At 42.4% G+C, this 25,341-nt stretch overlaps 1 protein-coding gene across 1 annotated transcript; it reads right to left on the minus strand.

The window, feature by feature from the left end:
- Window positions 1–14,637: 14,637 nt before the first annotated feature.
- On the minus strand, window positions 14,638–24,438 carry LOC132983573 (somatostatin-like receptor F_48D10.1). The gene is made up of 5 exons (XM_061049939.1): window positions 23,258–24,438; window positions 20,500–20,640; window positions 20,027–20,299; window positions 16,906–17,052; window positions 14,638–15,539 (listed from the first exon to the last, which is right to left on the minus strand). The coding sequence occupies exons 1-5, from the start codon at window positions 23,837–23,839 to the stop codon at window positions 15,303–15,305; spliced, it is 1,380 nt and encodes a 459-aa protein (XP_060905922.1). The 5' UTR covers window positions 23,840–24,438; the 3' UTR covers window positions 14,638–15,302.
- Between the last annotated feature and the right edge of the window lie 903 nt (window positions 24,439–25,341).

Here is a 25,341-nt window from a genome sequence, read left to right on the forward strand (position 1 = left end):
TACATCATCATGACCAGGAACAATGATGTTTATCCTTCTTTGCTCTTGATGTGTTCCTGCTGACAGTTGAGGAACGAGCCAAAATCGGCATCAACATCCAAAATGTATACAGCAACACAGAATTAGAAACTACTGCCACTCACAACATTTTTAAGAGATAAAAAAGTTTGGAAGTTGTGTCAAATGTAAATAAAAAAACAGATGTGATGATTTGCACAACACGACCACCATATTTGATTGATAATAGCACAAAGATATAATACCAGATGTCATTTGAATTGTTTCTCAAAAAACAATACTCATTTTCAATTTGATGCAGCATTTCATAGAAGTTTTGGGAGGGTCATGTTTATTTTTTTAATTGCTAATTTGCTTTATTCATCCTCGAGGAAAATCCTGGTTTTACACTCTGTTATTGAGAAACACGCTTCTTACACACAAAGGCCCAAAATGCACAAACAGGATCCTGTGGACATGCACTAATGGAGAGATGTCAGAGTGAAGGGCTGCACATGGAAGAACGCCAGAGCTGTTGGGGGTTTGGTGCCTTGCTCAAGGGCACCTGGACAGTGCTCAGGAAGTGACCTGGCACCTCTCCAGCTAACAGAACAACTTCCATACATTGGTCCGGAAGGAAACAGTGATTCTCCAGTGTGTGTGTTTGTGTGTGTGTGTGTGTGTGTGTGTGTGTGTGTGTGTGTGTGTGTGTGTGTGTGTGTAGGGGGGGGGGAGGTACAACTCACATAGTATTTAGCTCATATGATTATAAGAAGATATGTAAATGGTGTATTTCCTCATTGTCAGTGTTAAGTTTTATGTTCTCATTCACATATAAATATACATGATGTGATGTATAGATTGACTTACAGTGTTCATATGTATATGTTTTATACAACGTTTATTTTGTATGCACTTGAAGAACAGTGTACATGTTGAGATCTTATTTTGTTATTCCTGACGTGACTTCCTGTTGTGATGCGTTATGTTTTGCGACCTACTTTACGTTAAGATGTAAAGAGCGGGAGATTGGTTGTTGTGTTCCATGGCTGCTGATGAAATGCTGTTCCAGTTAGCTGTGAAGAAGGAATTAATAAAAGGTGACGTGATAACACTAAAGTGTGATTCTTGGTTACATGGCTGACGAAGCAGCCGACCCACCAGTTGAAGCAGTCAACCCAACAGTCAGCCTCCTTCATAATTAGTACTCTCACTTTAATTATACCCTGACTTAACAGAAAGTGAGGAATGAGCAGCAGCGTGAAGCTGAGTGCAGCAGAGAGGGCTGAAAAGAGAGCTGTGGAGAAATGAGAAAGGAGCAGCAGGTGAGTTTTTTAGCGAGAGCGAGAGACAATGTTGCTGTGGGGATGTAATTATTGAAGACCCCTGCCTGTGTGGCTTGTCACATTTTGTTCCCCTGCAGACCTTACTGGCCTAAAAGTATCGTAATCTCACCTGGGGGGTCTTCAGGTTTTAAAAATCAAACAAAGCTCTACCTGAACACACACGCTGGCACATGCACATACAACACACAAAGGATTTCTGCAGAGGCTTCAGGTGGATTGTCTCTCTATTCTGGACTCCAAAGATCTCCACCTGCAGTCATTCAGACATCCCAGTTTTTGGTTATCGAACATCAAAGTTCCCTTATTACCTTTGTCTATTATTCCCTCCAGCTGACTACTTTAAAGGCTTTCTCCATTGTTGATGCTCAACCTCTTAAAGAGTGTTCTTCCCTTTAAATGATCTAATGACACCACAGAGTTGCAAATTTGTCTACACATTGTCATGGAATAATTGGTGCTAATGTAGACGCTCATTGAGGGGTGACTTGAAGGTCTTTGGTCTGCTTTATCTAGTGGGACACACGCGAGCACAAACAAGCATCTTTATTTCTCTTGATGCACTGACGCATCGTTTTAACAATGGTATCGGCCGATGTTGGCCCTGTTGACCAGTGAGGACCTTCCCTGCGAAATAAATTGCTGGTGAACATTTTGTTTGTTCATCATTTTACTGAATGATCCAGCGGATGCTTTGCTTTTTGCTTTTTTCATTTATGAGAACCAAACAGTGTCTCTGAAACCACTGAAGGGATACTGATGACACGTGGGGATCCGATAAAGCTCATCAAGGCAGCTGAGCAGATTCACAGGTTCACTGATTGGCTGATCCGACACAGGTCAGAAAGTAATTGACCTGTTATTGATTGGCAGGGAGGTGATCATCCCAAGTCGTTGTCTGAGGGAAGTGATTGGCAAAGGGCATCTTGTTTCTAATTTGCATTTCCTTGTAATGATATATATTTTCTCACACTGCTTTTCAAAAAGTGTTGCTAACAGTGGATTCAAATGATATAGCAACGAGAACAGTGAAGACCTGCTCTCTTGTGAAGATTATTGATGCAGTATTTGTTATAAATTGGTGCTACACAAATTTTGATTTATATATTATTATAGACCTGAACTGGCTAATCAGACCAGAGGTGATTTAAATTATTTCCATTTTTACTCCTGTCTGTCCGTCTTTTTGCCCCTCTCTGCACATAGTACAATGGTCGCCCTGCATGACGAACAAGTTCAATGAAGTGGTGGATTTCATAGTAAAGGGAAAAGGAATAGCCTACACAACCTACACTAGGCACAAGTGGAATTTAGAGTTGTTAGGTTTGAATTAAGAGAACAAAGTAGGGAAAGGTAAGGATGCAAAAGAGCTGTACATCAAGGAAGTGACTGTTAAAAGCATGACAAAAAAACATAAAAAAAACAGTACATGGCGGGTTAAAATTATGAAGTCACACCTTCTCCAATATTTGTTTTTTAGCCAGTAATAGAGACTTATTATTAGGTCTTTTTCTATGTCGATCACCACATTCAAGTATGCATCCTCCTGTGGCAGAACAGAAGCCATTAAGGCTATGTGTGTCAGAGTGTGAAAAAGAGCAGTGTGTGGCCTCCCTTTCCTGCTCTATGTGCATGTCCATGCCTGCATGCAAGTACGTGTTTCAGCTTGTACGTTAATTAAAAATAATTAAATTAATCCTAACCAGGAAATGTTAACCTCATAGGTGTGCTGTCCATGGTTATTCATTTCTGCACTCAAAACATCCACAATAATTTAGCCATTTCAGTGAACTCATTAACACGCAGAAGCAAATCCAGACAAGTATTAACCCTTGTATGGTGTTCATTTTTTATCAAAAGAAAAATAATACGATTACTTATTTTTTCAAACTCTGACTCAATGTCCTTGGCTCATTTGCTGTGAATAACAGGATGTTTGGGTCCACCCAGTGCTAATTAAAGTGTGGAAATTGTTGCTCCTGTGTACCTTCACCCTGTCCTCCTCCTGTCTGGGCCTGCTGGGAACTTTGTGTATTCCTCCACAAGGTTGCAACATTGTTGCAAAATTCAAGCACCAACACCGTCTGCTCTCACATTCTCAGCTGCAAATTGGGGGTGGGACCATGGGTGGGACAAAATACATGTAGTTTTGCCAGTGTGGTTCCTTATCACAACTGATCAAGATGGCCAAATCATTCTCTGCTCAAACGCCTTGCAATTGATTTTGGAAGAGAGGGGAGCTTTTGATGATAATGTAGAGGAACAGGATTCAGAATGTGAGGATCACATTTCTGAAAATTCTCTGACAGTGACTTTGTAGGAGATGATGAGATTGAGCATCAGCTAGTTCCAAAACAAAGACGAGCCACAGGACCAGCCTGTCAGCAGCCACCTCCAGGACCAGCCCATCAGTAGCCACCTCCAGGACCAGCCCATCAGTAGCCACCTCCAGGACCAGCCTGTCAGCAGCCAGCTCCAGGACCAGCTCCTCAGTAGCCAGCTCCAGGACCAGCCTGTCAGCAGCCAGCTCCAGGACCAGCCCGTCAGCAGCCACCTCCAGGACCAGCCTGTCAGCAGTCAGCTCCAGGACTAGCCACCTCCAGGACCAGCCCATCAGCAGCCACCTCCAGGACCAGCCCGTCAGCAGTCAGCTCCAGGACCAGCCCGTCAGCAGTCAGCCCCAGGACCAGCCCGTCAGCAGCCACCTCCAGGACCAGCCCGTCAGCAGTCAGCTCCAGGACCAGCCCGTCAGCAGTCAGCCCCAGGACCAGCCCGTCAGCAGCCAGCTCCAGGACCAGCCCGTCAGCAGTCAGCCCCAGGACCAGCCCGTCAGCAGCCAGCTCCAGGACCAGCCCGTCAGCAGTCAGCCCCAGGACCAGCCCGTCAGCAGCCAGCTCCAGGACCAGCCCGTCAGCAGCCAGCTGCCAAAAGGAGCACCCTATGCTGGCCACTGGTGATATTCTTTGACATATTGGACATCTCAGCGAATAACATCTTTGTCATCATGATGACACTGAACCCAGAGTGGAACAGAGGGAAGCTCCATGAGCCTCTTTCTCAAGGAACTTGGAAGGTTACTTGTGAATTTCAATTCAGAGAAGACAACCTGTTCCAAGAACCCCAGCCTCTGCAGCCATCATGATGAGGATTCAGGAGGAGAATGCTGGTGCCCCATCCACCATGCTTAGAGATCCACCATCTGCAGAAGTAAGTGTGTGATGCTGTTGCAGTAAACGGCTGACACTTATGCCTTACGAGAGAGAGAGAGAGAGAGAGGTGTTAGTAAAATTCTTGATCTTTTCATTATTCTAGGTTGCAGCCGCTGCAAAGTGTGTGGACCCAAGATGGACAGAAAAACACAATATACATGCCTCAAGTGCAAGAAGTACACGCACAGAGTAAAAGTAAAACTGGTTTGAAAAGGCAACGTGTTCAATGGGGCTGATGTGTTTTGTTTAGACTGACATGGTTACTGTATGTGTCCAGCTTGTGTTGTGTAAACTAACCTAAACTTACCCAAGTTGAAATAAATAAGAATCAATGATTGTGAAAAACCTTATTTCAGTTGTAAATTTGCTGATTTTCTTCCACTCATATCTTGATTATAATTGATTTTCTTTTTTTTAATTACATTTTATTAAAAAACAAACAAAAACGAGTAGCACATAAATGTGATCTAAATAAGGTAAAGAGAAAATATTAACCATACTGTATATGCTATTTATATTGCTTGTAATTGAGATGAAGTAAACATCTATTGAGTATTTTAACATGAAATAGTTTGATTGTGTTGAATTAAAAACCCCAAAATGCAGCAGGTCCACCAGACCCACGAACACTAGCTGAATAACAAAAATATGAACACCACACAAGCATTAAGCAATATAACCACATCAACAAATGCTCACATACAGTAGCCAAATGAGCTGATAAGTCACAGTAAAGCTGCAGAGAGAGAAGGGGATGTGTTTCTCAATCACCCTGATTGGGGCGGAATATTCTTCTGTCATTCCTTGGAAAAGTCCTGACTAATCACTGGCTGTGGCATGAACAAAGCCTCATCTGATTGGTTAATTTTTCTTTACTTCTTCAACCAGCTTCCTCAGAGTCTTGACCAACGTAAATCAGTTCATGGCCACCGTAGTTTTACCAAGCATCTACCACGTTGAGGTACGCAGTTTCAAATGAGACATGGGGAAAATCAGAAATGGCAGAAGAATTACCTAAACTGTTTTACAAAGTGTTTCATTTTAATGACAATATCAGTCTGAAAAAACTTCGGTAGCCCTTCCAGGAAAACACCACTGTCATCAATGTATGTCATACATAGGTGAATAATCAGTCAGCCTGTAAATCTATAGAAATACTGAGTGACAGGCAAACCCCATAAGATGAACATCTAGTCTTAATCCTAAGAAAGCATTCTGCAGGAGAATAAATAACAGGCACTCATGTGCGTAATGAGTTACAGCCCACAGTGACATATGTTTCATCAGTATCCGTTAATTATTAATATACTTCATCAGTTTACTTGAAAATGAATCATTCAGATGTAAATGTGAATTGTTGTGCCATGGTTTGGTGTGGGTGGAGATCCTTTGTCTTAAAAAACAAGAGAGAATTATTTCTCTGTGGTAATTGCATCCACAATCAACAGCAGGTGGTTATATTTAGACACCATTATTACACTTTCCTACAACCTAGACGACACACAAATTACACAGACGGCTGCCAACACTGATTCATTAAACTTGCTTTCATCCTCCAGCACATACTGTTTCCTTTCTTTCTGTCTTTCTTGTTCAATGTTTAACAGTTATACTCACAAACTCCAACATCTGTCACCACATCACCCCCCCTACTTCATAACCTCCACTGGCTACCCCTCCCCCAGCGTATCCACTTCAAACTCCTTATTATCACCTATAAAGCCCTCCATAACCTGACTCCCCCCCCTACCAGTCTGAGCTCCTCCACCCGGCACGATCCCACCCGCACTCTCAGGTCTGCTGATGTAAACCTCCTTGATTTCCGCTCACACCCTCTGGAACTCAATTCCAAAAAACATCAGAGACCTAACCCTAACCCTAACCCTCTCACTTGCCACCTTCAAGAAATCCCTCAACACTCAGCTCTCCAACATCACACACTGACGTCTGCAGAAGTTCCTATGTAAAGTCTCCATCAGTATTAACTATCCCATTACACCACCAACGAAGCAGCGGGAGCAACTTGGGGTTAAGTATCATGTGGCTGTAGGAGAGACGATCAAACTCTGCCTACTGAGCCACAGCTGTGCCGTCTGGTTAATTAACCCTTCACTTATAAAGTGCAGATAGTATACAATACATACAGTAGGCATAAACAAAATATCACCATAAATAGACCTGTACATAGAACCTCAACCAAATGTACTTTTAGAACAGCACCACACTCATCAATGTAAGGGTTAGTCCCTCACGGACCAATCAAATTGAGGAAGGGGTGGGACTTCCAATCTCAGTGTTGTAGACGACAATGGCGGAGGAGAAACTCATCTTTTCTCTTCGAAGTAACTGTTTCGAGATCTAGAGCTATTTCTTAAGCCAGGACATGATACCTTTTCATTACTTTCATGTTGTCTTGGTGATATTTCCTTGAAAAAAGCAAATATTAAGCACACAGAGCTATTTAAAACAGACCTAACTGTCATTACAGAAGGGAGAGGAGGTAAACTTTTGTAACCTAGCAACAGTTGGTGCTAGGAGGAAGCACTCTTAAACTGAGGATGTGGACGCTGCCAGGGCAAAAAGTGCCGTCTGAAACCTGATGTTATGAAATTATTTGCATAGACAATTCTACAATTCACTTAGCAGACGATTTTATCCAAAGCAACGTACATCAGAGAGTAAGTACAACACAATCAAGGATCTAGAAAAAAGGGAACAATGTCAGTAAGAGCAAACTATGAGTCCAATTGGACACACAGGTTCTGACAGGCATTGCACAGAGGCAAAGCACAACATTGACGGCAGTTCTTGAGAGCTCTAATCAGTATAGAAACCATCTTATAAGTCATCGTTATCAAACAAAAACAATCGTCACAACCATCATCATCATCATCAATGATATCGAGACCATCATCAGTAAGTTAGTAGGTATTCATGAAAGAGCTGGGTCTTTAGCTTTTTCTTAAAGGTGCAGAGGGACTCTGCAGATCAAATGGAGTTTGGAAGTTCATTCCACCACCGGGGGGCGACAGAGGAGAAGAGTCTAGTCAGTCACAACAGAGGACCCTGTTGTGAAGGTTGGATCAGACGCCTTTCATTGGCAGAGCGTAGTGGGCGGGAGGGAGTGTAGACCTGGACGAGAGAGTTAAAGTAAGGAGGAGCCGTTTTTGTCGCTGTTTTGTAAGCGAGCAGCAGAGTTTTAAATTTGATGCGAGCAGTAACTGGGAGCCAGTGTAAGGAGATGAACAGCAGAGTGACATGTGCTCTTTTAGGAAGGTTGAAGACCAGTCGTGCTGCTGCATTTTTTATCATCCGCAGAGGTTTGATAGTGCATGTAGGAAGACCTGCCGGCAGAGAGTTGCAATAATCGATGCATGATATCACAAGAGCCTGTACCAGGAGCTGTGTAGCATGTTCTGACAGATAAGGTCTGATCTTCCTGATGTTGTACAGGGCAAATCGACATGACCGGGCAATCGAGGCTACTTGAACCTTAAAAGTTAGCTGGTCATCAATCATGACACCCAGGTTCCGGGCAGACTTTGTGGGCATGAGTTGGATATTGATCTGTGGTTGCATAGAGGGACTGGCTGGGATGACAAGGAGCAGTCTTTGAAAGATTGAGTTGAAGGTGGCGTTCATTCATCCATTTAGAGATATCAGCAAGGCATGATGAGATTCTTGCAGAGACTGTAACATCGTCTGGCGGGAATGACAGGAAGAGCTGGGTATCGTCAGCATAGCAGTGATATGAGAAGCCATGAGAGCGGATTATTGAACCAAGTGAGCTTGTGTATATGGAGAAGAGAAGGGGACCAAGCACTGACCCTTGAGGTACCCCTGTGGATAAGCTGTGCGCTTTGGACACTTCTCCCTTCCATGACACTCTAAAGGATCGCCCAGAGAGGTAGGACACGAAACAGCAGAGGGCAGATCCTGAGATGCCAAGTTCAGAGAGCGTGGAGAGGAGAATTTGATGGTTGACTGTGTCAAAGGCAGCAGACAGGTCTAGCAGTAATAGAACTGAGGACTGACCCGCAGCTCTGGCAGCTCGTAGCAATTCTGTTTCTGACAGTAGTGCAGTTTCAGTAGAGTGGCCCCGAGCCTGACTGATTTGGGTCAAACAGATCGTTTCTGGATCGTTTCAAGTATTTTTGACAGAAAGGGCAGAAGAGAAACCGGTCTGTAGTTTTCAACCTGGGCTGGGTTTAGTTGGGTTTTTTGAGCAGAGGGGTGACCCGAGCTTGCTTGAATGCGGTGCTGAACACACCCGTTGACAGAGAGGAGTTGATGATATGCTTAAGTGCAGCATTAAGCAGAGAGGAAATGGTCTGCAGGAGGCTTGATGGTATTGGGTCCAGAGGACAGGTGGTGGGCCGAGAGTCTAGCACAAGCTTAGAGACTTCATCCTCAGTCAGAGAGGAGAATGAGTCGAGTGAGGCACTTTTGGTTGGTGCCTTTGGGCTGAGTTGGTCAGGCTCAGAAAACTGGTTACTGATGGTTGCAACCTTTTCAGTAAAATACGAGGCAAACATGTCTGGTGTGAACAGATCGGAGGGTGGAGGAGGAGGTGGTTGAAGCAGTGAGTTAAAAGCAGAAAACATTTTTCTTGTATCTGTGGCATTGCATATCTTGTTCTGATAATATGTTGTCTTGGCCGTTTTCAGGCTGGAGGAGAATGAGACAAGTCTTTGCTTATAGTCATTGAGGTCAGCGGACTGTTTGGATTTTTGCCATTTTCTCTCTGCTGACCTCAGCCCTGCTCTTTGCTCTCTTATGACTTCAGGAGCCATGGGCTAGGGTGGGTTTTGCAAGCGGGTTTGGACACCAGAGGGCAGAGTTTGTTCAGAGATGAGGCTAGTGTGGAGCAGAGTGTGTCTGTAGCCTCGTCTGTAGAGAGTGCTGTAAAGACCTTTTGGGCAGGCATGGCAGCCATTACCTCATTAGACAGCTGAGCTGGCTTAAGCGATTGCATGTTTTGGTGGTGTGACACCATTTGTGGGTGTGCCTGAGGGAGTTCCGGCAAGGAGATTGTGAATTGAATAAAGAAGTGGTCTGATAGATACAGAGGGGTGACAGTCAGGTTTGCTGTCGAGCAGAGTCAGAATTAAATCAAGAGTGTTGCCAGCTTTGTGGGTCGGAGGAGTTGGGGCCTGCGTGAGGTCAAATGAGGATAGGAGAGCAAGGAAGTCTGTTGCCTGGGCTTTATCAGTGTGTATATTCATGTCTCCCATTGCAATCAGTGGTGTTCCATCATCAGGGATTTCTGAGAGTAGCATGTCCAGTTCCACAACAAAATCATTCAGATTACACCCTGGTGGGCGGTAAATGATAGCAATGTACATTTTAATAGGAACAGTAACCAAGATTGTGTGACATTCAAATGAGGAGTTGTTGCTCAGTGGGAAGAGTTTATTGAATTTCCAGGTATTAGAAATGAGGATACCTGTACCACCTCCACGTCCAACAGAGCGGGGGTTCAGCGTTGACTTTTCCTTAAAAACCAGTGGTAATGTATCTGAGACTACATCCTAAACCTCAATAAACTAACTTTGAACTACATTGACCTACATTTTTTATCCATCCGGAGCTACAGGGACCAATGTACTCTGATCCTCAACGTGAAAATTGGTAACCAATCTGAATCTATCTCCTAGTTTTTATGTAATGTCCAACTTTAGAGGGAGCAATAAAACAACTTTCATTAGAGTAGTAAGAGTATTTTTCAACATCTGAGGGTACACTTCAGCCTGGGTTTCCTTCCAGGACATTGTGACCATCGAACACTTTACTCAGGACCATTTTTATCAAAGTAGGAAACTAATTATTTAAATGAATATTACCGGCCTACACACTTCAACAATTAAGGAGACTCTCTTGTCTTCGTTTATCGTGCAAGCTATTATCGGTGTGCAATGTATTCATGTTAGATTAAATCATTCAGTAGGTCTGCATACACATAATCCTGTAACTAGGCGACTGCCATGTTTTCTGTGTGTAATGCAGATTAAATGTTTCATAGGAGGAAATTACTGGACTGTTGACATGTATTATTTAAATCATAACCTTGGCATCACTTGAGATATTCTACATATATGTCCTGGTTGTAATGGTGTAGTGCGGCTTATTCTTATTCATTTGACTGCTAATCTTTTTTATTAGATCAATTATTGTACTTTTCATGTCAACACACTTATTAATAGCTTTCAGGTATTTTCACATTCCTTGCAACCCTTACTGTAGGTCAGAGTTCTTCTTCCTGCGCCCAGGTTTTGATTTCTGTCCATTCTGTGCTTCAATCTCAAGAGCCCCTCTGAGCACAGGTTGGATGAGGCTCTCTCTTGGTGCAATACAGACATCGCATGCACTGCTTGTTTTTCTAGTCCACAAAATGGCAAAGAGAGTTTGCATACACAAGTGATTGGATGTTAAACACAAATAAATGTATTGAAAAGAAATCCAACAAATAGAGAGCTATGACAAAAAGAACACTAACAGTCTGGTTAAAACACATTCTCTGTGCACAGACATTTAGTAGCATTCTTGATTTTCCTTCCTTTGTCTGTCATCCAACACTTTGTCTGTCATCTCCTCAAATGTTAAAATTCACTGATTTTCTTTTTTCAATGCTCTGCGCTGAAGCCTTTTCTTTGTTTACACAGATGAAAAATGACTAAAAAAAAACACACACATCCAGCATTGTTACTTTCTCTAATGACCCTTAAGCCTTAAGCTTATTAACTCTGTTTCTTACCATCTGCCAACACAATGAAAGAAAACTGACTCATAAGTGACAATAAAGCAGTTCTTTCAACTTTTGGCAACAACTAGAATCTCAATTTTTGCCGAGATGGTCTCATGCTTTTTAAAAATTGCTGTACGAGTTTCTCTACCGACACTGCTAACAGGTGTTATGGTTTAAAGAGTGACCGTGTTAACTGGGGACCTTCAGCCGCATGTGTCTGTATTTGACTTAGTTAAGACAGATAACATATTATTTCAATCTAGCCCAAGATTTACAATAAGGTACTCCTCCCCCATTCAAATACCCCCTTTCCTACCCTACCCCATATCCCCATCTCTTTTTTTTGTTTTGTTTTGTTTGTTGTTTGTTCTGCTCTGGTTTCTCTTGCTTTGGTTTAGATGAGTTTTGTGTTTTTGTGTTATTTTCTGTTATCTATTAATTTAAATTAACATGTAGCCTATATAAGTACAAAAATGTGCAATGGACTCTGAAGTAAACAAATGTTTACTTCTGTATTTTTGTCAGTGGTGTCAAACATGACAAATATGCTCATCTGCGTTTATATTGATGAGATATTTAACCACCTTGCTGCTCCAAGTCGACTCATTTGGTTGGTATGTTAGTTCGCATGGCATTTGCTTACTTACCAACAGGAAAAGGAGGCTGTCGTAGAAGGGACAGCCCTTCGGTGGCGAGTGCTTTAAAATATTGCAGTGTGGGGGCCCTGGTGGCGCAGTGGTTGGTGCGCGCACCCCATGTGTGAAGGCTGTGGTCCTCCAGGGGGGCGGCCCGGGTTCGATTCCGACCTGTGGCTCTTTCGCGCATGTCATTCCCTACTCTCTCTCCCTGATTTCTGACTCTGTCCACTGTCCTGTCTCTCCATTGGGGGCATAGGGGGCCCAAAAATGGCTCTTTAAAAAAAAAAATAATAATAATGCAGTGTGGACAAAAAAGACCCGAAAGCAAAAAAAAGCAAAGGATAATTTTATCGTCTGAATCACAACAATGTAAACAAGCTAAAGGTGTGGAAACACCTCGTGTTCAACAGGGGCATTCCTAAAAACACAAGTATTGCTGCAATGGCCATGTTCACAGGACAATCTGGTTGATTTGAGATGTCTCCGAGGTGTCCATTTTTATGATTTTGAAGGGCATTTCACCAGCCAATCAGAAACATGTGTTGTTGTGATATAATCCTCTTCACGCTGGCCCCAAAGCGACACTGGACCTTTCATAACAAAAGGTTAAGAGCAGACAGTAATAGTATTTCAAAGGCCAAAAGGAATTGAGGCTTCTGCAGCTGAGATGCTGAGCTGCCAGTCTGATCAGAAGTATGATCTCTTAAACAGTAAACAAGACGCGCAGAAGGACATGTCACACAATCACAAGATTACAGAGAAGCAGTGTTCAACCCTCGTTTTATCAACACAGCTGCTGCACAGAAAATACATCAATATGTGCAAAACAATCACATAACATGTGTACACACGCACACCAACCCCCTACACACACATAGCTGACATGCCAAATACATCAATATACAATTTGAGAAGCATTTGTACAAAGAGTTCAGAGGTTTTGTGTTCAATGCTGGTTACTTGTTTGAAGAAAGACACTGAGAGAGCAAAGAGTCACATTCTTTGTGACTGCACAGCTGACAGCAATCTAGATTTTTTTTTTAAATACACACTGTTTACATATTGAGCACAGCAGTCTTTTTCCCCAAAGATGGACAGATGTTAACATTCATGACAATTTACCAGTCAAAGTTTCCAATTACTTATTGTTCTTTCTGTTTCTGATGGACGTTCAAAAATGCATCCACAAGAGGGCGTGGTCTTCACTGGACCTCAGTGGTCTTTTCCTCGGCTGCCATCCAACTGACAGTTAGTTCCCGTCCCTACTCCGCCCTGCTGTTCTGTTGTAGTTGTCTGTCCTTGTGTTTCAAGGGTTACATCATCTAAATGTTTATACTTCCTAAACAACTGGGCCAATCTTTCCTCAAAAGGTTCAGCCTTTTCCATAGTGTTCTTCTTTGTTGTGTTTTGCTTAAACTGTTGGCTTCACTGCTAGACATTGTCCCAATGATTTCCGGTGGTATTGCAACGTTTGGTCAGTATCTGTAAGCTACCAGAAAACCTGCAGAAATACGGATGAAATGAACACAGAGTACAGGCAGCAGGCTCCGTCTGTATCCATATGTGTATCAGATATCGAGCATATATGAGCCTTAAGGCTTGAGTAGGCAAGTTTTATATCTAAAAACAACTCACCTACTTCACAGTGTCGTTGTGTACAAAAGAACCCTGTAATGCATGTTTTATCAAAATAAACTTCTGATTTTGGACATCCGTAGAAAGTCTTCTACAGCTCCAAGTTTTGGTTCTGAAAAGTACTTAGCCACATTGTGTGACAATCAGGATCTGAGAAGAAAGGATTGAATGTTCCTTAATGTTGATGTAGGAGCCATGATGATGGCTGAGAGCAGCTGAAAAAAGGCACTTGTGTATATAGCTGAATGGAAAAAAAAAACGGAGCCTGAAAAAGAGTTGGGTAGTTCAACAGGTACTGAAGCTGTTTCATAGATTTTCAGGTGAAAATTTGGCATTGTTTGTAGTGAACAAATGAGGAATGAATGAGGCACTAACCACTAGTTAACCCATAGTTAATGTTTAACTAATGGTTATATTCATGTATTCCTCATGTGTTCCATAATAACCATGGCAATTTTTTTTCCATGACCTGTAGATGAAAAAGATTTGGCAAAGTTAATAGAGAGCAAATTAGGAACAACAAGAAACTACCAAAAATGTAATCAATAGCCGGGGGGGGGGGGGGGAGTTGGTTTTGTTGGTAGGGAACAAAAGAGGAAGTAACTATTACTTAACCGTTGGTAAATCGATAACTGCTGACGGGGAGGAAAAAAGTTATTTTCTATGAATAGTTAATAGGATTTTTTCCCATTAGTAGGCAACAGATGAAGAATTGACTATTTCCATTTGTTAAAGGAGCAATATGTATCTCTGACACCTAGCTTTTAAAATGGGTACTGCAGTCCAACTTCAAAACATTGTAGAGAGCTGTCTCCTCTTGCCCCCTCCTCCCTAGAGTCGAGTTGCCATGTCATGGACACTGAAGCTTCAGTGTTTAGCCAGCTCTTTGGTCTTGAAATATTTCTGTATTCTAACATCTCACAATTTTTCAAAAGCATCTCCAAAATGTATCCTTGTTTTACTATGGAATCAGTTATATCTGAACAAGTTCTCTGGCCCGCTTCCATCGCTGCAACACCTGTTGTTTTGCCGTGATAACTGCTCTCATAACCGAGGTGTGTCCAAACGGCTGTGTGTGGGTGCCCTAAGTCCGCCTACCTTCTCTGGTCCAATCAAATCCAGACCATTCAGGACCAGAATCTAAAGTTAGAATGAGGACATACTGGCTGCTGCATTGTTGTCAGAGAAGCCAGCACTTCAACATAGCATGTTTCCTTAATGTCTGATCATATAGTAAGGTACCTTTATCATTTCATTCAGTGGATATCGTATAGATTTTATTTAATGGGGAAAAATGGCACACAATTACAGGAAAACAAATGAGGAATGAATGAAGAACTATCTACTACTTAACCATAAATTAATAATTTTCAACTGGTTAATTAGTAGTTAGTAGTTCCTGGTTTGTTCTGAATTCTCCCTAGTAACTATTGCACATCAATTCCCAATTACTGTTAATGGTGAAAAAATTGGCATAGTTAGTAGAGAACAAATCAGGAACGAACGAGTATTAAACTACTCTTTAACCATTAGCTGTTTACAATGAAGGTGTTTTACAGATATGGAACATGAGTGTTGCAAGTGTCCATGTGGGTGTCCGAGAATAGTCCTAGAAATAGATTTCTTATTTTCAAACAGCAGAAAAACATCCGCCATTCAAGCTCTGTGCTTTTATACATTCATGTAAGTCAGGGTTGTTTTTTTCTCTCTCACTGAGAAACCTGATGTCAGTTTGCTAATCTTGCTGTGAACCTATGGATGCAGAGGAGGAAGGAGTCGTCAGGGCGCTGATGGTGGGAAATTCAGCCGAGGTCATCACAGAGGTTACCATGGATGCTACTGTGGAGGTGACTGTTGTAGTGGTGTGTCCGATTCCAGGGCAAGCAGAGGTAGATAGACATGCAGGAGCGGTGGAGCGGTGCAGGTCTGCGGCTGTGTGAGAGGTGGGCGAGCCAAAAGGCTGAGGGAAGATCTTTAGAAAAAGAAAAAGTAGAGGGTGAGTCAGGGAAGAAGAGACAAGGAAAAAGGAACAAGCGTTGGGATTATTTAAAAAAATAAGTAGTGCAGGTGGATTTCTTGCTAGAAAATATTCCAGCAGACCAACAGAAAACATTAGGACGATAAGGTAAGTCATCAACACAACTTTTCAATTTCTTGTATTCAGCTCTATTTTTGTAAATCACACAAAGAATGATGACAGTGCAATGACAGCTAATCCAAAAAATGTTACAGTCTATGATCCAAACCAGTAAAAACTTACTTGTGATATTTATTACCATGGTGAGGACAGGTTTCATTAAATCAATCTACAGAGACAGAAGGCTGCTAACAGTCAGACAGTTGGACAAGTCAGTGTAAATACAATGTAAAGCGAAAGCCAATCAGTGTTTAGATTTCTTGACTTCCTTGAATAAGTCAGAAATGATTGAGCCGACCTCAGTTCAACAAAGACGTATTTTAAAAGTTGTTTTCTTCTTTTGTTGAAGATGGACCTGATAAAACTTGCATTTCGCTTTTTACAAATCAGCCTCATGATGTTGCTATTTAGACCAGTGGTTTTCAACTGGTCTAGCCCATAGAGCCTCAGAACCCACCACAAATGACCCACTTCATGAAAAACCACAAACTGAATTTCAAATATTTTTCAACCAATCAGATTTGTTCAATGAAAAATTGTGCAGTTTGGACCCCAGACAGAACAAAACGTGACAGAACAAAGAAACTCATTTATTGCTTCCCTTTGGATACACCGATTAATTAAAAAGGTGATATCTTTTCTTAACTGGAGCATAAGAGGCCCTATAACAAGCCCTGCCTCATGCTCCAAAGAGAGGGTCCTCTTTCACTTCCTGCTTTCTGCTTTATATAGTTCCCTAATTATAACCTCCACAGCAGCTTTAATTTAACATCCTTCTTCAATTAGCTGCTCATTCCCAAACACACACACACACACACACACACACACACACACACACACACACACACACACACACACACACACACACACCTGCGTGTTGAGTAATGCGGAAGTGTCGGACTCTTCTTAATTATGAGACCTGCCACATCTGTTGCATCAGAACTGATAATGCCTGATGAAGTATGCGTGTGTGTGTGTGTGTGTGTGTGTGTGTGTGTGTGTGTGTGTGTGTGTGTGTGTGTGTGTGTGTGTGTGTGTGTGTGTGTGTGTGTGTGCGAGTGTGTGTGTGTTTGTTTGGGGGTTGTTTGGGGGTTTGTTAAGGGTTGGGGGGACAGACACATTTTCCCATTAGTCTTAAAAAAGACACACACACACACACACACACACACACACACACACAAACACACACACACACACATACCTGGCTGCTCTGTGGGTCATGATAGACCTGGTTACGAGTGGAGAGCATGACACAGTCGTGTGCCGTGGTTTTCTCAGTGCGGGGAGCGCTCGGGTCTCCATCATCTACACCACTGGTCTTGCACCTCATACTTCTCACACACAGGACCTGCATTACAAAAAAACAACAATCTTAGAGTGAGAAGCTACCTCTGAAATATAACGTAGCAAGTAGGCCTTACTACACAAATAGATTCCGTTTTGACCCTTCACTTCTTGAGTTTCACAAAGTCATGACCTTGGTGTTGAAGCTTAGCTTGTTTAAGGGATCAACATGTGCCTGTTACAAGCCCGTTTCCAATGGGACACTTTGTAAAATGGAAATAACAGAATGTGATGATTAGCAAAAAATGAAACCCCATATTTGATTGAAAATAGCCAAAAGACAACATATCAATCGTGAAACTAGTCATGTTTAAATGCTTTGTGAATTTTACACGACCGTTTTAATTTAATGTCAGTAACATGATGGGACAGTGGTCACATAGGACTGTTAAGCCTGGCTCACACTGCAGGATAATCGGGCCGATTTGAGCTCCGATTCTTCCTTCCCGACAATCGCAGGGTATCGTCAATCGCAGGGTAGCGCTGCCTCCTCTGCATCCGTATCGCTGCTCAGATGATCTTGTAGTGTGAGTGGTACAAAGATCCAATGTTAACGTCACCGATCTGCCCGGCGATCATCAGGGATGCCCCGATTTAATTCAAACATGTTTAATATTTAGAATTTAAAATCTTGACGTTTACATCATGAAAGGGTCCGGCAGAAGTTGTGTGTGACTACAATATAATCACGAGAGACAAGGGAGGAATGTTGTCATGGCGACCAGAGGCAGGACACAACCCGGCGTTTTTTTTTTGTTTTAACTTTTCTGTACAGATCATCAGTGCAGCACTTCTCTGAAACTTGTATCCATATATCTACGATTGTATCTACTTTTCTATATCTTACAACAACATCCACTTCCTTCTCTTTCACCAATCGTCGTCCTTTGTTTGTTTTTTTATAAATGAAACTTTATTAACAATTGTCAGCGCTCCGTCCCGATTTCACTCGTACAGTGTGAGCTCTCCGGCCGTGCCCGACAATCGGGTCGTACAGTGTGAGCACGTCAATCTCAAGGTCTGGTCGGGCGATGTAAACGATTCAGTCGTACAGTGTGAGCTGACATGCCACCCTGACTTTTATACAATCGGGGATAAATCGCACAGTGTGAGCCAGGCTTAAGAGTTCTTCAATGCTTTAAAAAAACATCTGTTCCAACATCTAACCGTTAATGAAGTTACCTGGCAACAGGTTTGTAACATAACTGGGTATAATTGTCTACAGTGTATAATATCATTAAAATTAGAGAATCTTGAAAACTTTAGGAGAAAATGCCAAAAACCAATACTAGTTAGCTGTGATCTTTGTGCCCTCAGACTGCCCTGCAGTAAAAACAGTAATGGTGATCACCGCATGGTCTCAGGAACATGTCTGAAGAGCATTGTCTGTGAACACAGTTCATCACTGCATTCCCAGATTGAAGCTGAAACTTCACCATGTAGAGAAAACATCTCCAGATCTAGAAAATCCACCCGCCTTCGCTGGGTCCGGGCCCATTTAGAGTGGACTAAGGGGAAGTGGAAAACTGTCCTGTAATGGGCCGTAAAGTATACCTCTGAACCCCGCCAATACCTCTATGAGGGTTAATATATCTTGACATTGCCATTGCACAGGTGACATGCAGGTTTCATGGAGGTTTGGGGTTTTTACGCCCAAAGAACTTAAGTTAAAATCTCATGATGAAATGTTTTAATCAGGAAGTGATCTGAGCAATACAAGGATGATTTATCCGCAGAATGTCCAGAACAAGTGCTCTCGTTTAGTAGCGCATTAGTGTCCGCCATAAAGGAAACTGAGGATGGCTCAGTTTAAGATTTGGCACATACTCTATTCATAAATCACCACTCCCCGTTATAAAGTGTGCCTGATGGAGTCACGGCTATTAAACTTTCTTACGCTACCTGTAACTGTTGTAAGCACAGAAAGACCCTCAAAATGTAAACAAATGTAAATAAAAACATATCTGAGAAGCAGTATGGCACAGGAGACAGTGTCCCGTCTAGCCGTACTGTACTATCTAAAATGAACATGCACGCAGTCTAGGTTTACAGTTAGTGAAATGGACATTCGGTCATTAGTATGACAAAAGGTCAAAGCACGTTTACTCACCTAAAAGCCTGTAACGAAGCAGCAAACTGTAATCACTGAGATGATTGGGTATTAACTATCCATGTAAACTTTGTTGCTTTCCTTGTAAAAAAAAACAATTTAAAAAACGAAATAATCAGGCCTTACAGAAAACGTTTGTTCTCCCTTCACACAGTGCAGCTGTGTAACAATCTGAGTTTGTCACAGTCGTTGTCAAGGTGCTGATCCTGTGACTGTCATGATGCAGTAGCTGTCACTGGTATTCTGGTATTTGACTCCTCATGAATCATCATCGCACAGTGCAGGATCTCATTATCAGCTCTGGTTAAATGAGGGTTTAATAAAATACTGCACTGTGCGACAATGAGCAATGAGGAGAAGTTAAACACTGGAGTACCATGGACAGCTCCAACATCATGACTTAATAGTTTGTTGTGTTGTTTAAACTGTTTGAAATGTACAATTAACTCCATAATAGACTACTGTGTTCCTTTGTGCTTTAGAATGGCAGCCTGTGAAATGATAAGGAAACGTTTTATTTCTCTGTTGCATGACTTTGTTCTCTCATCACCCGGGTTGTTAATTTAAAAAAAGGGCCCACTCAAGAATAGCTGCGGGGAGGCCTTGCATGTTTGCGTTACAGGGCTGGTAATGCATTCTGATGACTGAAAATATGCAGATGTGTTTTGTCTTCAGAAAGAAATAGGCTTTTATTTCCCAGTTGCTTTCAATGTTAGGATAAGAAAAGTCGCCCGGGGGATGAGGCGACATTTTTACCAAATAGAGATGAGAGTTGACAGTCTGCTAAAAGTAGATCATTGTATTTTCCAAATGTCAAGATATTTCTCAAACTTTTGCCTTTTTTATACCCAGACAACATCCAGCTCACGTGTCTGAAGCTCTGCTTGAAGTTATCCGACAGAAACCCGTAGAGCACAGGGTTGGCACAGGAGTTAGCGTAGGACAGGATGACAGCGAAGAAGTAGATGCCTGCAGTGACACTGGACTCCGGGATGATGACCACCAGGTTGATCATGTTGATGATGAAGAACGGCAGCCAGCAGAGCACAAACACCACCACGATGACCACCACCATCCGTGTCACCTTGCGCTCCGAACGCCGACGTTTGGTGAAGCCTGCGCGCGCCCCCGAGGACTTCACCTGCAGCGAAACCACAAACAGGGGGTCTGATTAGGCTGGTGGTAAAGAGGGCGAATGTAAGGGAGATAATGATGATGAAGAGGAGGGAAGGGAGGGGGAGGAAGTTGAGGCTGATGTAAATTATCATAATGTAGATGCAGAGCTCAGTATGAATTTATGAGCTTATTTCAAATAAGCCTCATACACACACAAATACACACTTTGACAACGATAAGTAGGTAGCAGAGGCAGATGATGAGCAGCGGTCCAAAGAAGCCCACTGTCGCCGTGTAGAGGATGAAGGCGGTCGACCACACGTTCTTTGGCTCAGGCCAGATCATGTTGCAGGAGTTAAATGTGTCCTAAAAGAAGTTAAAGTCAAATGTTATTATTATTGAGAACAGCATGATAGAAAAACACATTATCTGAGGAAGATTTTAAAAAATCATAAAAATGAGGAGGTAAACAAATTGAGTTTGATGACCAGGGAATAACAAACTTTAAAGGTCACATATTTTTGTCCTTTTCAACAAGTTTAAATACATCTCAGAACTACCCAAAACATGCCTGTGAGGTTTCTTGTTTAAATCCACTTGGATCCTGTATTTGATCATGTCTATAAATCCCACTATTTCAGCCCTGCTCAGAACAGGCTGTTTCTGTGTCTGACCACGCCCCCTCTCTGGTAGGGGATGATGCTCTGGCTCTCTTGCTCCATGCCTCATTGTTTACAGTGTGAAGGCAGACTCAGAGGGCAGAACAAACACCTAGCTGTGGGAGTGTCACCCACATGCCCTTTGTGATATCACAAATGGAAAATGTCCAATTGTCCTGTTTGATCAAACATTATCTGAACAGTGGAGCAGGCATAAAAACACGGAGAGGATGGACTACTCTCAAAATGTGCTTTTTAGACTGGTTGAGACACATTAGTGTTTGAAAACCAGGGAAAAAGTCTATTTTGCATAAATTGTGAGCTTTTTAGAGCTCTTTTCTTCCTTTTTTTGTAAGCTCAAAGAGTTTTCCTGCTGTTACAGAACGAGCTGAATTGCTTTGTTTTTTTCAATACACATGTAAAAAGCTTTTGTTGTAGTTCTGAACTGAACTCCTCAGTGTCTTCAAACTACAGATTGCAGTAAAAAAAAAAAAAAAACAGGAATCACAACCACTGTACGTACCACTTAGTCTTCTTCTTTTGTTTTTCAGTCTAAAGTTTATTTTACAGTAAGAATTGACTGCAGCGCCTTAGAAAAACTCTGCCGTCACCATAAGCTGTTGGTCCTAAAATCCAATTATGATTTTATCTTGATGTCCAAGCATGTGATATTACAGTGTTTCGGTGTTGCAGAAGCACAAGATGCTTGACGTGCAAACAAATAGCATAAGCCTCACACACACACACACACACACACACACACACACACACACACACATCGTTGTTCTGCCCTGCCGACTGTGACCTTTACAGTGATGTACAACCACCGATGCTGGCTCAGCGACGGTGCGACTTTCTCACCTCAGTGAAACTAACATTGACACCCAGTGTCGGCGCCTGCACAGGGGAACCAGGTAATTGCCTGGAGTGACACTGGAGGAAGGTTAGTGAAATAACCGATTGCAGTTCTTCCCACACAGTATGGAAGTCTTTCTGTTATGAAATGCTAAGAAATATTTCAATCATTCTACCTATCTCATCCTACCTCTAAAAAAAGCTACATCCCTCGTAGGCTACAATAAAAAAAGATCCTCCATGAACTTGAACACATTTATACAAGCCTGAGGTGAAACTCACTGGAATGTATTTCAAGCTGACAATGTACCATTAACTGTGTAGTTCTCCCTACAAGCTCCACTGTTATTTTCACATTATTACAGCCTGTGTTCAGTTATTGATTATAACCAATCACGCAGAGCAACAATCTACCATTCCTTGGTAGCAGACCGTTGCTATGAAGAGCAGGTGGTTGCTAAGGACGCAGGTAAAATCCCAGACTGACAGTAGTCTTATCAGTCAGTGGAAAGACTGAAATGATTTGATTACTGTGGGAAATAGAGAAAAGGACAAAAACAGTGACAAGAAGAAAACAGCTGTATGCTATGACAGAGAAATCTACAAAACTGATGATGGCATGAAGTAAACGAGACGCTCTATGGGATACAGTGGTGTTTTAAATACTGAACATTGGAAAAGGAAATGGAAATACTCCCACAGTGATGTTAGTGACTTTTTTTTTACCTCTGTCTCACTTCAACATCAGACGAAAGGCTTAGGCTGAATATGAGTAATAACAGCTAAGTTATTTAAATTCACGTTAACTGTAACTGTGGACGTATAGCGCTAAGTGTAGATTCCCAACAGACTCTTTGTGTATTGGAAGAAATAAATCATATCCAAAGCAATATTCTGTGTCAAAATATTGTTTCCCTAAGTAGAAGTTATGTAATTCGCATTGCGTCGAGGGCACAGACTGATGGCAGAGGCTGCTACATAAAGTGTCCATCAGTATTAACTAATCCATTCACACACATTAGACGTGTGCCTGCAGGAGCTAGGGATCGAACCACTGACCTTTAGGCTGAGAGACGACTGACTCTACAACTGAGTCACTGATGCAGTGTAGTGACATGATATCATTCTTCTTCTCTTTATACGTTTACAGAAGCAAATAGATTTTATATTAGTTGACTGCATTAGGTGCCCTGACATTGATGCAATTGTTCATTTTTTAGTTCATTGCTCGCCAAAAAAAGCAGTGATCGTGGTACGGAGCAGACAGTGGTGGTCATAAGTTCTGTGGATATAAGCCTCAATCAAGTGTAAGTATCCTTTTTTGGCTTCTGAGCTAATTCATCAGCTCATTGTTTGTAGGAAAGTATAAAAAAGTAAGGTTTATCATCGACACTGGGAAATGTTTGTGTATACTGCATGGTCTAACTTTGACTTAAAGGATAGGCGTGGTGAAGGGCTGAAGTTCATACCTGAACATCAGAGAAGATGACCACAGGCAGGACCACAACAAAGGACACGGCCCACACTGCTGCGCTCACCACCTTGGCCACGCGGGGGTGTCTCCACTTGGTGCTGCGGATCGGATGAACCACAGCCAGGTAGCGGTCGATCGACATGACAGTCAGGCAGAAAATAGACGTGAACTGGTTCATGGAGTCAGCCGTCATCACCACACGGCAGAGGAAGGAGCCGAACGGCCAATAGGAGAGAACGTTCTGTGTGGTGAGGAAGGGCAGCCCGAGGATGTAGAGCTCATCTGCCACAGCCAGGTTCAGGATGTAGATGTTGGTGACCGTCTTCATCTTGGTGTAGCACAGCACAACGTAGATGGCCAGAGTGTTGCCTATCAGACCCACAATGAAGACTGTGAAGGAGATGACTGCTGTCAACAGAGTGCTGCTGCCCTCGAAGGGAACACTCTGCGTGGACATGTTGGAGGAGATGTTAAAGAGGCGAGAGTAGGAGAGGAGGAAGGATGAGGGAGTAGCTGCAAAGGTGGAGTTGAGGTCTGAGGGAAAGGGGACCCAGTGGCTTTGGTCTAAGGGCTCCATTGTGGGTCGTGGAAAGGGAGATGGAGCAAACAGTGTCCAGAAAGAAAATATTTTTCCGTCTTCTTCATAAATTCAGAGGAGAGAGTTCACTTCTGCCGTGTTTGAGAATGTTTTTTTCAGCAGCAGAAAGACGAGATTCAACAGCCTCCACACACAGAAATATCAGAAGAAATCGGGACGACACATCTGTGACCTGTAGCTTTGGAAGCAGCGTCCTGTTTGTGAACTCTGGAGAGAGAGAGTTTCAGATGCTGAACTCAGTAATTCGCTTCCGCTACAACTGAGAACATGTTGAGATGAATTAGGCTCCCGGTACTCTCTCGTCAGAAATAACGCACGTGAGTCTTCTCCTCGCGCAACGTAAAAGAATATCTTTTCTATGTATCATCACTCTGTCAAGTTTCTTACACGTGATGTTCGTAATTTCGCACAAGAAAGTGTAAGTGTTCGTCACGACTAAAGATGAATAATCATTGTCATCTCTCCAGTGCCTTAAATAACGCTTATTACTCTGCCATTATGTCCGGACACTATCACCCACTGTGTCGTGCGTAAAGCGGGAATGTCGTTGGCAGCTGACAGTTTATGAGCCTCGAACTGTAAAAAAAAAACAAAAAAAATACCTGTTTTGTGTAAGATTGTGAGATATTGAAATGTATGTAAAGTTAAGCTGCTGTGTTAATGACTCACTGAACTTTCATGAAAAGCTACATTTTTTTACATCTCGCATAGGTTAAAAGATTGAGACATAAACGAGCTTACTTGTCGAGCAGGGGGGGAAAAGATCCAAATCCCAGTGTGGTCAAATTGAATGTAGTAAATACCAAACTCCTCGGATTCCTCAACAGTTCTCCCACATCGATGGAAAGCTGCTGTCCGAGATCCAAATCCTTCTCTGTCCGTGGTGCTGAGCAGAATGTGTCAGAAGCAGCGACCCTCTCCTCCCTCCTTCACAACTTTCTTCCCACAAGTCTCCACAGCTCGGCTGTTTCTTTAGTGAGATTTATTAAGAGAGAGAGAGAGAGAGAGAGAGAGAGAGAGAGAGCAAGAGAAAAAGCAAGAGAGAGGGGGCAGAGTGTGTGTATGTGAGAGGGAGAGAGAGAGAGAGAGAGTGAGAGAAAGGAAAGAGAGAATAAGTGGCATCAGACAGGCGTAATAAGGACTGGTTAGATCATTGTCCATTGTGTGCGGTGTGTGTGTGTGTGTGTGTGTGTGTGTGTGTGTGTGTGTGTGTGTGTGTGTGTGTGTGTGTGTGTCAAGCTATTGTAATTGTAACAGCTATTTTCCTATAGAAGTGGTAATGTGTGACCTGTTGCAAAATAGTCACAAATATATTAAGGTCATATGTGCAGTCACAATTAGGCCTACAGCAATATACAATGTGTTATATATATATATATATATATTTACCCAATGGGCTTTCCACTGTAGCTGGAAGTTTGTGTTTTATGGAGGTTGCTTGTTTGCAATCAAATCTGGGTGGATGTCGGTAGGTCTCTTAT

This window comes from Labrus mixtus, chromosome 2 (assembly GCF_963584025.1).
Source record: "Labrus mixtus chromosome 2, fLabMix1.1, whole genome shotgun sequence".
In the NCBI taxonomy this organism is placed as follows: Eukaryota; Metazoa; Chordata; class Actinopteri; order Labriformes; family Labridae; genus Labrus; species Labrus mixtus.